At 35.3% G+C, this 17,286-nt stretch overlaps 1 protein-coding gene across 1 annotated transcript; it reads right to left on the bottom strand.

Moving 5' to 3' along the window:
* Positions 1-13,251: 13,251 nt before the first annotated feature.
* LOC110774200 (uncharacterized) lies at positions 13,252-14,319 on the bottom strand. The gene has a single exon (XM_021978742.1). The coding sequence runs from the start codon at positions 14,317-14,319 to the stop codon at positions 13,252-13,254; it is 1,068 nt and encodes a 355-aa protein (XP_021834434.1).
* Between the last annotated feature and the right edge of the window lie 2,967 nt (positions 14,320-17,286).

The following is a 17,286-nucleotide window of genomic DNA, read 5'->3' as shown; positions in this document are numbered from 1 at the left end:
AAAAAATCATCAAAATCAGAGTTGAAATAACCGTTAAATCTTGATTTTTCGTTTATAACCGTCAAAATGTTTTGTCCCATTACTTGATCTCTAAAAAAAAAAAATCCCTGATTTTTGGCGTATATGATCTCGATGTGTAAACAAACAAGTTTGATGGTTGGATCGTTGAAACTAGTTTCGTAGAATGTGTATGCCATCAAAACAATATATTCACTAACAATTAAGAGTTTATTTATACTTTCATTAAATATAACATAAGATTTTGTGGTATCCACTAGTGTAAATATTTTCAATTGATGATCGAATGCAGTCATTGTATTCATATAGGGTCAAGGAGTGTAGCTGTAAAAAATCATCAAAATCAGAGTTGAAATAACCGTTAAATCTTGATTTTTCTTTTATAACCGTCGAAATGTTTTGTCCCATTACTTGATCTCTTAATGTTTATTTTTTCTGAATTTTGGCGTATATGATCTCGAATTATAAACAAACAAGTTTGACGGTTGGATCATTGAGTAGCTTTAAAATTGTTTATTTTGTACGTATAACACTTAAGAAATTGAATAGTATATATATTTATTAGTAGCTTTAAATTTTTTTAAGACTTTGCGCGACCAATATAATAATTCGTCGCGCAAAGTATACTCTAAAAATTTCGGCGGGTACCAAAAATGGGAATTTTAAAAAAAAAAATTACGACTTTGCGGGACGAATATATAGTTCGTCGCGCAAAGTTTTGTGGGACAAATATATAGTCGTTCGTCGCGCAAAGTTTTGCGGGACCAATATAATGTTCGTCGCGCAAAGTTTTGCGGGACCAATATATAGTCGTTCGTCGCGCAAAGTATACCCGAAAAATTTGGGCGGGTACCAAAAATGCGAATTAAAAATTTTTTTTTTTCCAACTTTGCGCGACCAATATATAGTAGTTCGTCGCGCAAAGTATACTCTAAAAATTTGGCGGGTACCAAAAATGGGAATTAAAAAAAAAAATTACGACTTTGCGGGACCAATATATAGTTCGTCGCGCAAAGTATACCCGAAAAATTTGGGCGGGTACCAAAAATGGGAAGCGGGAATATTGTGGTCGCGCAAAACTTTGAGCGACCAAAATTTCGTCGCGCACCAAAAATTGGAATTTTTTTTAAAAAAAATTTTCGAGACTTTGCGCGACCAATATATTGTTTCGTCGCGCAAAGTGATACGTTTTTTAAAACCAAAATAACACCTCCACCATTTTCTCAATGTCTTCTACTCTTACCTCTCCTCTCTCTTTCCTTCTCCCCAAATCCTACCCTTTCTCTCACACTCACTCCTCTCACTTAATCTCTCATCTCTCTCTTCACTATCTATCACTCTCACTCACTCTCTTATCTCTCTTTTCATCATCTCTCACTCTCACTCACTCTTTCATCTCTCTCTAACTATCTTCTCTATTCTCTCACACTCACTTCTCCCTCTCATTCTCACTCACTCAAAATCTTGCCAAAAGGTATATTCTCTCCAAACTTTAATTTTTTTTTCATTAATATGTGTTTTTGGAGTTAGTTTTGAGTTTATTCTAATTTTTTGTTATTTTGTTGTTATTTGACAATATTTGTTTTTTTTTTGTGGGGAATCGTCGAGACTTTGATGGCTAAAGTTGAGGATTTGGACGCTATCGAAACATATCCTCCGCCACTATCACCACAATAGGCTTGTAGATTTTATTATTGTACTTTGTTAATTTATGTGTACATTTTGAATATTATATATATTGGATAATTTGACCACTATTTTTCATATGTAATTTTATTTTGAATATTTCAATTTAAATTAAAGTAATTAAAAAAAAATAAAATCATACAATTAAATTAAATTTAAAAAGTAAAAATTTGAAAAATTAATATAATGAAATTGATATAAGAGAAATAATAAAAAAAAATGTCAAAAACCTTGGGTGACAAAATATTTCGTCGTGCAAACTATTAAACTAGTTTATTTTAATTTAAAATTTTAAAATTTTTTTAAAAAAACAAAAATTTAAAAAAACTGAATATTTCGTCGCGCAAAGATTTGCGTGACATTAGGATTCGTCGCGCAAAGATTTGCGCGACATTAACTTTCGTCGCGCAAAATAATATTATTCGTCGCGCAAAGTAGTTATAATTCGTCGCGCAAAGTATCTTTGAGCGACGTTAGTATTCGTCGCGCAAAGTTGTTATCGTTCGTCGCGCAAAGTATCTTTGCGAGACAAAAAAAAAATTTCGTCGCGCAAAACCTTTCTTTACGATGTTTGCGCTACAAAACTTGCACGACCAAAATTTCGTCGCGCAAAGTTTGCGCGACGAAATTGTACTTTGCGCAACAAAATTATTTCATCGCGCAAAGTGTTTTTTGTAGTAGTGATTATAGTTTCTCGTTCCATAAGTGTACTTGTACGGCCTAGGATAAGGAATAACTATTATACCAGTGGCGTAGCTAGGAATTCTCTTAAGGAGGGTCAACATTATTAGCCTAAGAAAATCGTGAATATTAACAGAATATTTTTTTTATTGTATAATTTAATTGTTATCTACCAAAATCATAACCCGCATCGCACAATAAATTACAAAGAAATAATTTAACATGAATCAAATCATAATACATTGCTCAAAAGAGAACTGAATAGCTAGTATTGAGAGATTTACTTGACTGATGGCCGATTCAATAACAAAAACTATAAGAGAACTCAATAAATGAAAGAATAGAAAGATTGAAGTTAAAAAGGAAAAATAGAGTAAAGATAAATATAGGAAAAATTATAGAAGTAAATAATAACAATTAACTAGAGTTAGAAAGTTTGAAGGGTCATCTATAAAAGAAACCCAAGAAAATCAAATATATCACATAACAAATGCATTTGTTGCATAAATTGGAGGAGGGTCAGCTGACCCTTGTGGGCCTTAGCTGGCTCCGCCACTGTATTATACCAGTAATATTTCTGGCAGTCGGTATACTTCCAATTGAAATAATAATAAAGAAAAAAATTATAAACTATTTCTAAATTAATTAATCGTGTCAAAACATATCAATTTTCGATTTGTCAGTATCTTGGTAGTGTGTGTAAGAAATTCTCTTTTTTCTTATAGTTTAGACTGTCGCTTGTATATATATATATATATATAAGAAAAAAAAAAGATGAACCCTAAATATGAGCTATTTGTGTTGTGTTCAACTTGGTTTCAACGTGAACACAATAGCACCCAATCTAAACTTTGCAGGTACATATTGAGTTGTGTCCAAAATTTGGTTCCCTAATTTTCAATTAAAGAAAGCAAAATGAAATTAAAAAACAAGTATCTGATTAAACAAGAAAATTAAATTACATATACAATCCATGAAGCTTCCGAAATAATAGTTTTTGGCACTTTCATAATCAAATGTAGTAAAACATGTTGAAGAATATAAGTCTCACAACGAAAACTTGATTAAAAAAAATACGACTTATAATAAATGGTTCCACTACTAATATCACCGATGAATTTTATGATAAAATCCCAATATGTGGGATTTCTAGGTGGTTAAGTCGGGGACAATATCGGTATTGTCAGCAGTGGGCTGATGACTTGTCTCTTTGAAATTTAACAAGGTATCAAAGGGGGGGCTTGAATATTTGACTCCGTTGTAGACTTAGCTTCACGTGTGGCCCACTATGTGATGGTAATATAAGTCCCACATCAGAAAACTTGATTAAATAAAATACAACATATAATGTGTTGCTAGTAGTAGACCGCTAGTCCGTCTCTCTGAAATTTAACATAATCATATCGAAAGTACAAAAACTAATAAAAGATGTTAAGTTTACATTTAATATGATTAACATTTTACTACATTTGATGTGTTAACATAATTATGTTAAGTTGTTAACACAGATTTTGGAAACCCGAAGCAAACTAATAAGATGGGCACATCCTTGGGATCTTAAGGTTTTCTATAATGTAGTTCAACAATTGGAATTGTCTTTATTTCATGAAATTTTCAGGGGTTATCCCTGCAAAAAAAAATCTAGACCGGAAACAGTTCGGCCATTTATAGATAAAATTGAAACAAAAATGCGGACAATTACGTGACTAAACAAATTTTGATTTATCCAATTTTTTGCATGAATAATCCTTGAATGGGAATCTAAAAACTAAATGATTTCCACCATTGAAATATAGCCTAGAAATAAAATGTCCTTACTTTTCTTACTGAACGCAACGGAGAAAAGTAATGTATATATAATGTATTGAGAGTCCTATGTTGTCCAAAACAATATAGAGTTGGGCCGAATTGAGTCTTTTTTTTTAAAGTAAAATTTTGAAATTTGAGGACCCCAGCGATTGCTTCATCTGGCTCCCCTCAGGGTCTGGCCTTGAATTAATTTTTATTTCATTTTTTGTAGAGACCAAAACTGTAGACACCGAAGAAGAACTTTGTTTAAAGGATATTTAAGAGTAATGGTCTCTGAATTTGTGCCCGATTCTCAATTTAGTCCTTTTTTTTTTTGGTTAGTTCTGGGACTAATCACTATTTTTTAACCTTATCTTTTTCCCCTGGCTTTACCGTTGTACTTAAACATTATGGACTTGCATTTAAAATTAGAGCACAAATCTGTAAATAATCAAAAGGAAAGACTGCTATTAAACGAACCATAAAATTAACTGAGTACACCCTACTATAAAAGTATATATTGAATTACTGATTTACCCTAATATAAAATGACCAAAAATGATATATGGAATTGTGAAACAAATATAATTTTAATAAGTACACCCTACTAACCATATTCAACCCTAATCAAGAGATTACTTGGTGCCCATCTTTGTGATCCGCGAGAACGAATGGCTTGGAGCAGATGAAGCCTTCCTTCTTTCTTCTCAGAACTATTTCTCTGCATATTGATTGGAGAGCTTCTTGATGTTTCTTGATGTGAGTAACATGTTTCAATCTATTATGTTCCTGAAACGAATGGCCCGTACCCAATATTTTCAGCAACTGTTCCTGAAAAAATTGTCTAATACATACAAAGTTACCAACATAATATTATGATTTGGACAACAAATAAAATATTGTAAAAGATTTATTAAAAATAAAGAAGAAAGAAATTGTATTTCGGTGACACATCTACCGGACAATTTTTAGAAGGGTGCTGAAAATCATATGAAAAGTCAAAGATTTATAAACACTATTAAAAAAATCAAGCTGAAAATCAACTATAAAATAATGCTACAAGTATTAGGGTGTAACATGGGTATTTTTGGTAGTTCTATAGGGTGCACTTAGTTAATTTTACATTTTAATTAAAATATTAGGGTGTACTTAGATCATAGGGTGTACTCAGTTAATTTTAGGGTTCGTTTAGCAGCACTCAAAGGAATCCTAGGCACTGTTAGGAAAAGAACTTCATTTTTTTAATAACTAAATAACTTATTTTTTCAAATGTATAATTGATTTTGGTACAGGATTAATCCTAGTAAAACCCGATCATGCCTGTTCTTTTTTCTTTTTGGTCAGAATCATGCCTGTTCTTGCAGGTAAATTACTATTTAATCAAGGATTTTGGTACAAGATTAATCCTAGTAAAATCCTTATTTATTAAAATGCCCCTTGTGGTTTCTAAATAGCCCCTGAAGTTTCAAATGACACAATTTCCCCCATAAACTTCCATTCCGTGACTAAGTTTGCCCCATTCCGTTAGTTTTAAGATAAAATCCATTAAATTAGCTGACGTGGCGTGAGTATTTTGATAAATTTAACTATTAAAAATTAAAAACTTCAAAATATAAAAAATGCTTGAAATTATTTTAAATAGGTAAAAAATAAAGATAAAAATATATCTTTTTTTTTTCTCCCTCAATCATCAACCCCCACCACCTTCTCCCTCATCTCAACAAGCCCCACCACCCAACCAACCCTAGCAACCACCTTCCCCCTCTCATTCTTCTGTCAAAACAAAGGTATTAAAAAAACCCAGAAACCCTTCCTCTCTCTCTCTCTCTCTCTCTCTCTGTGGCAACCACATACCCAACTTGCCCTCCACCCTCTGTCTTCACTGCCCTCTCCTCATTCTCTCTTCGACATCGTCAAACCTTAACCAACCATTCTCCCTTTGTCTCTCTCCTCCCAATTCTCACTCTTTCTTTGGCAGCCACTGAGGGAGATATAGACGTCCACATATGCAAAATCTAAAGTCAATTTGGTATTTTTTGTGTGGGTTTTGAGCCTTTTGACAATTGGGGAGAGGGGGTTGGAGAGAGAGAGAGAGAGAGAGGAGAAGGTGGGGTATGGTGGGTTTTGGCTGGGTGTGGGTTGTTTGGGCGATGGGGCTGGTTGAAATTAGGGAGAAGGTGGTGGAGGGTGGCGATTGAGGGAGAAAAAAAGAAGAGATTTTCTATTTAAATCCCACACTTCTCTTTGTTCACCCCATGTTCTAAGTTCACCCAAACTTCCAATTTAAATTTTCACAATTTCTAAGAAAACCCCACTATCTTCCCAAACTACCCTTAAATACACCCCAAGTTGGAAAATAAATAAATAAAAGAGTTTTTCTATTAAAACAACCCACTATCTTCCTATTACAAACTATATAAAAAAGCATATATCTAAACTGAATAGTTGGGGGGAAACAGTATGTCGTTTACTGTCAATGGAAAGATATCCTAGACCAAATAAATTTTTTTAAAGAGGTAGGCTCCTCAACGGTTTACGTCTTTAAAGAGGAGTAATCTGGCAATAGGATGTAGAAGAGTTTTTATTTTTTTAAAAACTTTATATGAAGAGTGGTGGAGTGTGTGTATATACTGGGGTTAAGCATTAAGTTGGATAACTTTTTTTGTCTTTTTATATAATAATAAAATTTACAGCTTAATGATTTAAGTATTGGGGTGAACAAAGAGAAGTGCGGGGTTTAAATAGAAAATCTCGAGAAAAAAGAGGATACATTTGCATGTTTATTTTTTACCTATTTAAAATAATTTCAAACAATTTTTATATTTAATAGTTAAATTTACCAAAATATCAATGTCACTTCAGCTGATTAATGGTTTTTATCTAAAAACTAACGGAATGGGGCAATTTTGGTCACAAAATGAAAGTTCATTAGAGAGATAGAGTCATTTTAAACGTCAAGGGGCAAATTGAGATTATTTAAAAATTATAGGAGGCATTGTAACCAAAAAAAAAAATTATAGGAGGCATTTCAATAAATAAGCCTTTAATTAATTAGGTAAACACATGAGAGAGAGAGAATGAGAACCCTGGTGGCCGAGAATGTCCTAATTAGGTCCCCACCATATATTATTTAACTTTTCCTTAAACTTTTGCTTTACTTTTTACTTTTGTCCCCACGTGAGTAGGTCAACATTTGGATTAAACCCATGATTTGAAGGATGAGACAAGCTCCATTGTCCTGACCACACATTCCAAACCTGGAAAACCAAGAAGTTTTGTTCCAACACTCATTTTAAACATCAAAATTTATTTGTTTTGGTTCTAGAATTCATCGTATTTTAGTTCAATTGTGACAATGAGTGAGCAAGTCGGAGTCTTTGGAGAGGATGGTTGGTAGGGCAGGGGACAAGAACAACCTATCAGTTCAATATTTCATACTGACGTATCAAATAATAGCTACGCCTATTCAAGGCCGGTTATTATCAATCAACAGATTGAGAAAAATTAGGAGAAAGACCTCTATAAAACGAAGATATCACTATTTTGCTATTTTCGATCAATAGCGTTCTGACACGCATGACAACACGTGACATAGTATTATTGGTCGGGGATAACAAAATAGTGTTATCCCCGTTGCAACTAAGTTTTTCTCAGAAGATAGAGCCTAAATGGCCCCTACGTCATCGGAAAAAGTTATATATATATACATGAAATTTTCTTTTTAGTTTTATTAGCATCTATGTGCAGGGACCATATTAAAACGTTGAGTTTAAAATGCATATATATATAATACACATGGTTAAAGTTGTAATTAACTTGGTAATCATTGATGTTTAAGATTTAAGCAAAACTTTTATAACGGCAGCTTTTAAAGTTAATGAGAGTAGTTTGTATTTGTGGGTTGATAAAGTGTTTCTGTGCTTGTAATTGATAAGAAACTTGAAATCAAATTCTGATGCGTAATTATTTATAGCGAGATAGGGCCAAGGGGATAACTTTAAATTATAAGAAATACACATTTCGATGATTTATTATTAATAGCTCAACGACATATCAATTTGTTTAGTAGTGCACTGATGGCTCAACGACATATCAATTATTATATATCAATTATTGTTTGAGTTTGGCATGACATTGGCTGTTAAATACTGTAAGGTGTCGTACAGTTGCTGATCTCAAAGTTGTAAGGAGAGAAAAGTACTAATCTTGATTTGGGAGAGAAAAGTACGGTTTTCATCTTCACATTCTCATGTTTAAAGAGAGCTAGGATTTAGAATTTATACATTATCTTGGTTAAGTAGGAAATACAGAGGATCAAGTCCTCTCTTTCTTAGTCCGAAAGCCTTAAACGACATTGTTTTGAACACAAGCGCGATATCAGTATCGAAATAAAAAAAGATAGAAATAGTACTTAATAAGATTCTATTTTCAGAAAAATCTTCGGTTTTCTCTTAGAGTAAAAGCTATCTATGTTCTTTCTTTCTCAAGAAGAATCTATACCTATAAAACTTCAACCTAATTTATTATTGTCAACCAAACAGGCAAATCTCATTAGATATTGTCTTTTCTTCCATGACCATACTTTTTCAAGTTTCTCAGAGAAGCTATAGCTGGCTGGCTCTCTAGTCTTATAGCTTATCTTCTCTCCTCAATTATTCAAGAATCTTGTTGGGCAAATGGTTCGTACGTAGTTAAAGGTTGTTAATAGCATACTAGCTAGGGCCACCTCCTCTTTGGGAAAAACCAAATTATCCGACAAGCTCCTCACTCAAACAATTATTTTACTCTTAATGAACAAACCCTTTGCAACTTCTCTCTCTCTCTCTCTCTCTCTCTCTCTCTCTCTCTCCTTTTCTGTTATGTTCCGTTCTTTCTCCCACTGTTGATGTTGAATTGGGAAACATCTAGCTCCACCACTCAAGACTCATATATGGGGTGTGACGTGTGAGGCGTGGCCATTATATATATACATACATATATGCAGCACCAGAAAAGGGTGCCATGCTGGCTTACCACAAACCGTCCAAGTGGAAGTATCGTGCGACGACACCTGCAAAAGGTGGACTGATGTTTGTGTTGTGCCTGTTAGATTTGCAATCCACATCATCCTGTGCCAAGCTTTTGAGCTTCTTTTAATCCTAACCCTAGCAAACACCACCAGGGCCTGGCCTCATTTGGTTGCATGTGGGGAGATAAAGAGAGAGAGATAGCTTTATTTGTTTGTGCACGTCTAAAGGGTTTGCTTTCTTGCATCCACAATAGGCTCGAGTGGACACGTATAACACGTTTCTTTCCATTATTTATGCTTTTGTTAGTACAAGCGTGAATTGGAATTCATAATAACCCTAACAAAAACTATTAGCTTCAATTATGAAGACGTCGAACGTGAGGTAATTTAGTGTTTTGAAAATGATAGTGATAGAAGGGATGCCAACTAAAATGGAAAGCGATAAGAGAACTATTCAAACTTATATTAAGGTCACGCCTGGTGATTCGGATTGGAGTGGACTATTTTAATTAAATTGGACATAAATGTCTTGACCGCTGTTTGATGAACTTATAAATACTGAGACTTAACTTATTAAATTTAACAACATCCCAACATATCATATCTTGTATTAGTCCCATATAAGAACAAATTTGGACTCAACTCCAATTCAGTCCAAGCCGAGTCACCAAAGGATCAACATTAATTTAGATGAATTGATTTACGGTTTTCTTGACTAAAATATATTAAAATGAATGATGACTTCACTATGTAATGGTATATGGTATAAAATAGTTGAATGGCATGCTTCGTCCTTGGCTAGAAAGTACATAAAATCATAACTATAGCCTAGTGATAGTGATAAACAACATGCAATTTTTATTTAAAAAAAACCTTTTTGTGGGGGAGTTTTGGTAAAAGACACATTCGATTCAATTATTTGGAATATTTAGTATGCAAATTCACTTCACCTAGATGACTTACTTACTAGGGTCAAGCTGCCAAGGTGTCAAAGTTACTAAGAGGAATGCTATTCACAATCGCTCAAAAGCGATTGTCAAAGGACTTGCTATACACGTGTACACGTTCTCATGCCTTCCCAAAAAAAAATGATTTTTTCTCTTTCTTCTCTCGGTTGCCTCCCTCTCTCTCTCCCTTTCTGTTTTTAATTAGTTTTTCTCTCTCTCTCTCCCTCTTTTTTCTCTCCGCCTGTCTCCATCTCTTTTTCCATCGCTCTCCCTCTTCTTCTCTCTGTTGCCTCCCTCCTCCTGCTTCTTCTACTTCTTAACAAACGGGGGCTAAGCCCAGACAACAACTAAACACAAAAAAATTATTGTCTTCCTTTTCTCTCTCCTTCCTATTAGTCTTGTTTTTTCCCTTCGTTTCTCCAAAAAAATTTCTGTGTTTCTCTCCTTTTCTCTATGACGCTGCAAATTTCTGTGTTTCTCTCCTTGAGTTTTTGTGTTTCTGATTCCCACAATTGCTGCGTTTCTCTCCTGTTGATTTAATCATTACCCATCAAATGAACACAAAAAAGGAGAAGAAAGTTAAGAAATCTGAGGGAGAGAACTGTGATTTGGGGGAAGACAGACAGAGAGGAAGAAGTTTGGGTTTTTAAAGCTTGGGGTTTTTGTTTTTGTGTTACAAAAAGTTTGGGTTTTTACAACCCATCGATGGAGACAGACACAGAGAAGAAGACGGAGGGGAAAAAGAAAATAAGAAGTAGAAGAAGCAGGAGGAGGAGAGAAGAGAGGGAGAGCGATGGAAAAAAAAAACAGAAGGGAGATGGAGACAGGCGGAGAGAAGAAGAGAGGGAGAGAGAGAATAGAAGAAGCAGGAGGAGGGAGGCAACAGAGAGAAGAAGAGGGAGAGCGATGGAAAAAGAGATGGAGACAGGCGGAGAGAAAAAAGAGGGAGAGAGAGAGAGAAAAACTAATTAAAAACAGAAAGGGAGAGAGAGAGGGAGGCCACCGAGAGAAGAAAGAGAAAAAATCATTTTTTTTTGGGAAGGCATGAGAACGTGTACACGTGTATAGCAAGTCCTTTGACAATCGCTTTTGAGCGATTGTGAATAGCATTCCTCAGTTACTAAATCAAATTAATTAGGCAAAAACGGATGCTTTTCCTCACTTTTAGTTAAATAACAATAATTAGTGAAAAGTATTATAGGGTGGACGAAATGGGATTGGCACTAAGCAAGTGGATTAGCGTTTCTTAAGCTTTGTCTTTCCCAAGTAGTGGTGATTACACATCTCCTGCATGATAGTTAATTAAAGGTAAAAAAATCATTCAAAGAATCTTCTCCAACTTTAAATAATTTGAGGGTTGAGATTCTTTTTTGGTGAATGGAAGGACCAATTTGCAAGTGGGGAAGTTCCTGATTTTTGTATGTTATTATAATAAACATAATGGTATTGTTATTCTCGTTAATTAGTGATAACATTAAGGTGGATATTATCATTATCAGGAAGTTGGTGTCAGGAATTTTGACATCAAAAACTTTGGTGCTCAATGATTGTCTTGCTACTTTGGCAAATCTTATGGGTTTAAGACGGGTTGGTTTTGAATTGGGAACGTACGAGCCGAAAGAGTGAATGGAACAAACAAGAGATTTTTACGTTAAAAAAAACCTCAAATCAAGAAGGAAGAACTACTTCATGTAGAGAAAACTTCAATCCACTATATATTGGGAAGGGAATTAAGAACTTCTTCTCTCTCCGTTGCTATGGAATAGAAAGGAAAAAAAAAATGTTATCCGTATCACTTTTTTGACGTGTTCCTTATTCTCTGCACAGGGGTGACCTTGGGGTGGTGCAAGTGGTGCCACTACATAGGGCCCCTGAAAAAAAAAATTCTTTATGTTATATATATTAATATTATAGAAATGGTATATATAGCGTGTTGCATATTATTACAAAAGTGTGTGTGGCGGAGTTGGCTTTATAGCGCATATTCGTTAATAGAAGGGCTCGTGTTCGAGTCTCATCATTGAAGTCATTCTACCTATTTTTAAAATCTTAGGGACGACCCTAGCTCTACATATATAGAATATATTAGAAAAGTGATACGGGTAACACATTTTTTATAACCAAATTTATTCACCAACACTAGAATCACCAAATTTATTCACATAATATGGTAAAATTTCCTTAACAAGTAAAAAGGGGCATGACGGAAGTTTTTGAGTTTTCTTTTGAAAAAGTTCTCATAGGGGAGGAACTTCTTTTGTAGCCATAGTTCTTGGAGGTAACAAGTATACATTGGGTTCGAATTAGTGCCTAAGACAGCTAGGAACATACGGGAGCTGGTTCCTTTGCAGTTTGTTTTTTCAGTTGAGCTTCATATTGAGTGAGTCTGGGCTTTTATTCTAGTTTGGATCGAGTGATTCTACGGACACCCATTATATGCTCTATGGACACGCATGTTCTAAATTTAAATGTCTATAATTTGATCTGGACGTATATAATGGGTACCCTCCAAATTATTATTTCAAAATTTTTTTTCCTTCAAACATTTCAAACGAGTACCCAAATTTGTAGATCACCCACCGAGACATAGATGAGATATGGGCAACTTGTTTCACTGAGAGCAAGAAATGAGAGATAGGGGCTAGATAAGTGGCGGATCTAGCTGTGTATGAGTAGGCTGTTGACTACCCGAAAATTTACAGAAAAATAAAATAAGTATTAGGTAGTTGGTTCTGTTACGTCACCTAATTATGTGTATATTTCTATGTTTATTAATAAAATTTACTTGAACCGTCGAATTTAGTATGTAAGGTTTACCTACCCGACTTTTTATGATTCAGTTTTGGTGAAGGAACATGTATCGAGACTCCATTTGACTAAGCTAAAAGAAGAAATACACACTAGTAAATTGCATAATATTACTATAAAATATAACAATAATTCATTAAAGATGAAAACTTGATGCATTAATTAAAAAAATGTGGGGAAAAATGGAAAAAAAAACAAACCAAATGACATCAAACATCACTGCAGAGAGTACATTAATGTTGTGTGTGTGTGTGTGTTTTTTTTTTCTTGGTTTCACAGTAAGTAAATTGCAATCCAAGAAGAGCATGGATTTTTTCAAGTTTTGCTAACATCATAGGGAAGCCCTGCATCACTTCCACCGTTGTTACCTCCAAACAATCCAGCAGGCAACCCTAATCCACTTCCCTTATCACCTTCGATGCTCAGCTGTTGGGGCAGATGCCCTAGTCTATCACCATATCCAGCATTGGTTCCTCTGGTACCCCATCCAGTATTGCCTACAATATTATCCCCATAATAATGTGGAAGCATGTCATACCTCATCTCACTTCCACCAGTAGAACTTCCTCCATAATTCACATGAGGCATCCCCAAATCAGTTCCATAATGCCTAACACTGCTACTCGAACCAGCAATGTTATGAATTTGCTTGGGAAGCCCTAAATCACTTCCACCATAGCTGTAATTTCCTTCAAAGTTCACGCTAGGAAACCCTATCCCATTTGCAGGATTAACAGAACTACCAAAATAGGTATATTCGAGCAGTCCCATACCACTCCTCACACTACTGCTAGCTCCAATAATGTTCTCCATTTGCTTCGTCTTTTCCTTGTGCAAATAATTAAACAAAGACTCTGTAGCGTTCCATTCATCATTATGTGGAGGAGCACATAGTGGAACATTAGGATCCATCTCTTTAGTTTCAATCCGTTTCTCGATCTCTTTCATCTTATCCTTCATAAAAAAAACCAAATCAGTTAGCTCTCTAGCGTGAAATGCATCTAGTGGCTTACCATTTTGAAGAATCTGGTGCATGATATAATTCATTTCCATCTCATTGTTCTTCTTCTGAATCTTCCTTATTTGTTCTTGTATTTTGGCTGCACTATCCTTGAGGTAAGTCTCTTGGTTCGTCATCTTCTTCCACCGCTCGAATTCCGGTATGCTGAGAAACCTTGCCAGTAGTTCTTGAATCACTGGGCGTTCGGGCCACACAACAGGCTCGTCACTATCGGGCCCATAAACGATGATCAAGCCATTCACATCACATAAAATGGTTAGCTCTCTCAGTTTTTTCAACAAGTTTGCCCTCCTCTTTCTGAAGGTGGCTTTCCTAGCAGCATCATTCACAATCCATGCAAGTTTCACCTTTCTCCTTGTCATGGTTGATGACTTACTCCACCCATTCAAGCGTATTTATATCATGTATGACATTTGTTCTCATAGATACAGGGGTAGTTTGGTCATTAAAATTGTTACATTCTTTTGTAATATTTGAATTTTTTGAGATTATAGTGTTTCGTTAAAAGAATTAACATTTTTAATTACAAAAATAATTACCGAGAAAAGCCGGAATTTTAAAGCCAAAATTATCAAAAGTTAACCTATGTGACACAAAATAAGCCAAAATTTCAACATTTTTTTTTTGTCAAACATACTTCAACACATTTAAAACATATATTACATAAAATAGTACATAGTAAGTTTATTTTGTCAATTTAAAGGGATGAAATGACCATTTAGTACTTCGAATAAGTGCAACTACATATGAGAAGATTAACTAGAAACGAAAAAAATCTACAACTAAAAGTTAATCTCTCTATCGTCTTATTAGGTGGACGATTATTTCCTTCTTAGTATTACCATTTTAGTCATATCGGGTGAAACAAGTGCATGCCTCAGCCTTGGGCGAGCAGTAAGACTTGCAAAGTATTTCCATTTTAGTCATATAAAATGGAAAAAATAACCAAGATGGAAAATATAATGATGATACAGAAATTATATTGTAAAGTATTTCCATTTTAGTCATGTAAAATGATGATACAGATAAAATTATTTCTAAAAAAGGAAAAGAAAATGCAACTATAAATGGACAATTAATCGGTATATATATTAGGTAGACAATTATTTCCTTTTATATTCATGTCATCTCATATAAGCTTTTTTTTTTTTTTTTTTTTTGCCTATTAGACCTATTTTTAGTCAAATATGAGCTGAATGTTTTTCATTTTGGTAAATAATTTAATTTTTGGAAAATAAAATAAAATAAAAGAATTGTATAACCAAAAGAGGGAACCACCCATATGCCCAATATAATGTGAGTTGTAGTTTTCTTTTTGTGGGTAAATAAATGAAATGTGTAACCAAAAGAGGGAAATCACTAATATGAGTTGTAGTTTTTTTATATAGTAAATATATGAATTGTGTGGGAATAAATATTTCGCCAGCTAATAAGGAGACGACACGTGGAAAAATAAAATTCCTTAAGTCAAATAATTACCCTAATTAAGGAAATTATCTTTGATTTAAGATAGGAATATCTCCCTAAATCAAGGAAATTATCTTTTTGAGTAAGGAAACTCTTCAGCACGGACATGCTCTGCTTCATTTCAGACATCCTCGTTTCATGGTGGGTCTGCTCGGCCGAGAGCTTGTTGGTCAAATCAACATTCTTCTTCTCCAACATATTGAGCTGAGCAGAAGATAGGGCAACAGAAGACGAGTTCCGGATGGCCTCAACAATAAAAACTACTCATTTTTGAAGCAAAAGTGACAGCCAACGCCATTCGCGAAACCTCGCGGGGATGTTCAGGGCCCGACAAACTTTAGCCATGTTTGGCTCGAGATCCAGTTTCTTGCTGATATTATTCTCTGCAAGCAAAAGACAGTAGTCAGTTAGTCACACATCAAAGAATTCAAATAAAATTGAAGTAGGTCAATAGAGTGTGACATACCATCACAGTACGTGAAGGGAACAAGTGAACAGTCGCTGACCTCGTCTTCCGCTGACCTCTAGCACATTGGCATGCCATACATGATCTCCTTAGCTGAGACTGTCAAACATCTTGGCATTGCATACATGAACCTAGGCGTATTTCTCATAGCGCCTCACCTCCAATAAGTAAAAGAACTCCCACACCGTCAAATCCAGCTTGAAGAAGCGGTTTAGATTATCAAAACAGATGATTGCTCGGTAGACATTTAGAGTACATTAGCTTGGGGCATACTTCATGGCACAAAACACCTTCCTGAAGAACTTCGACAACGAGAATGTGAAGCCCAATGAGTAGTAGAAGGGACAAAATGTTATAATCTTGGCGTCCAGATTATTCAGATCCACGTGAGGCACATCATCAATTAAAGGCACCGCTAGCCTGAAGTGCACATCATCGGATATGGCAGAAGCATACGCGGTCCACTACTTCTAAACCTGAGTCTCGGTCGTGGCATGATGTAGATTAGCCACAAATATTTTCTTCTACACCTTGGAACTACCCCACAGGTACAAGGGCACTTGTGAACTAGGTGATCGGCTCCCCTCGTCAAATGACATGGTTGCTAAATAGCTACAAAAAGGGAAGAAAAAGTGCAAGTCAAATTACAAGTAAAAAAATCACAATTTAAGAAGCAAAGGAGGAACCTAGCTTGCGGCGCAAGAAAAAATAACAAGGAGAAGGCAACACGGCCATAACCACCGTTGTAGGCCTTTGACCCAAGCCGAGCCACAACCTAACCAGTAGGTCACAGCGTAGCCTAGCTCCAAAAAAAAAAGAAAAGGACAGCCTCTAACAACAACCGGTAACCACTGTGGCAGTAGCCGCCATTTGACGAGGACTACTAGAGCCCGCGGTAGGAATTGCAGCCCTGTCGAGTTGCCAAACTGTAGCAAAAGCCGCATTCCAGCAACTAGGCTAGCGACGAGGACATCAGGAAAAAAAAAAAAAAAAAAGGAAGAGGGTAGCGGCTATAGCCACCACCGCCAGCAACGGCAGCATCCACCATCCCGTCACTCCTGTTGCTCCAGCCTCCGAGCCGCGACGATAACCAACCGGGCCCACGCCAGTTGGTTCTCATCGCAGAAAAAATTGAAGAAAAATAAAAACCCTAGCGTGACATGCCTTGGTATGCATGACGACTCCTCCCCTTGATAAGTAGTACACTCCTCCAAGATCTCTCTCATAAGCTAGAAAGTAAAGGATAACAAGTTTGCAATATGAATAGGAGTGAAGATAAGCCTTGTATTTATAAAGGTTGGGCATCTTAGGTTAAGGAGGAATCACAAACATATTCCAATTAGGAGCCCAACTCCAAAAAGAAGTCAAAAGCCTACTCCAATTAGGAGCCCAACTC

Source organism: Prunus avium, chromosome 7 (assembly GCF_965620075.1).
Source record: "Prunus avium chromosome 7, drPruAviu1.hap1.1, whole genome shotgun sequence".
Taxonomy (NCBI): domain Eukaryota; kingdom Viridiplantae; phylum Streptophyta; class Magnoliopsida; order Rosales; family Rosaceae; genus Prunus; species Prunus avium.
Note: the sequence above shows the minus strand (reverse complement) of the source record. Positions and strands in the feature narration are given on the sequence as shown.

Coding starts and splice junctions, on each gene's coding strand:
- LOC110774200 (XM_021978742.1), bottom strand. CDS start 14,319: ATGACAAGGAGAAAGGTGAAACTTGCATGGATTGTGAATGATGCTGCT.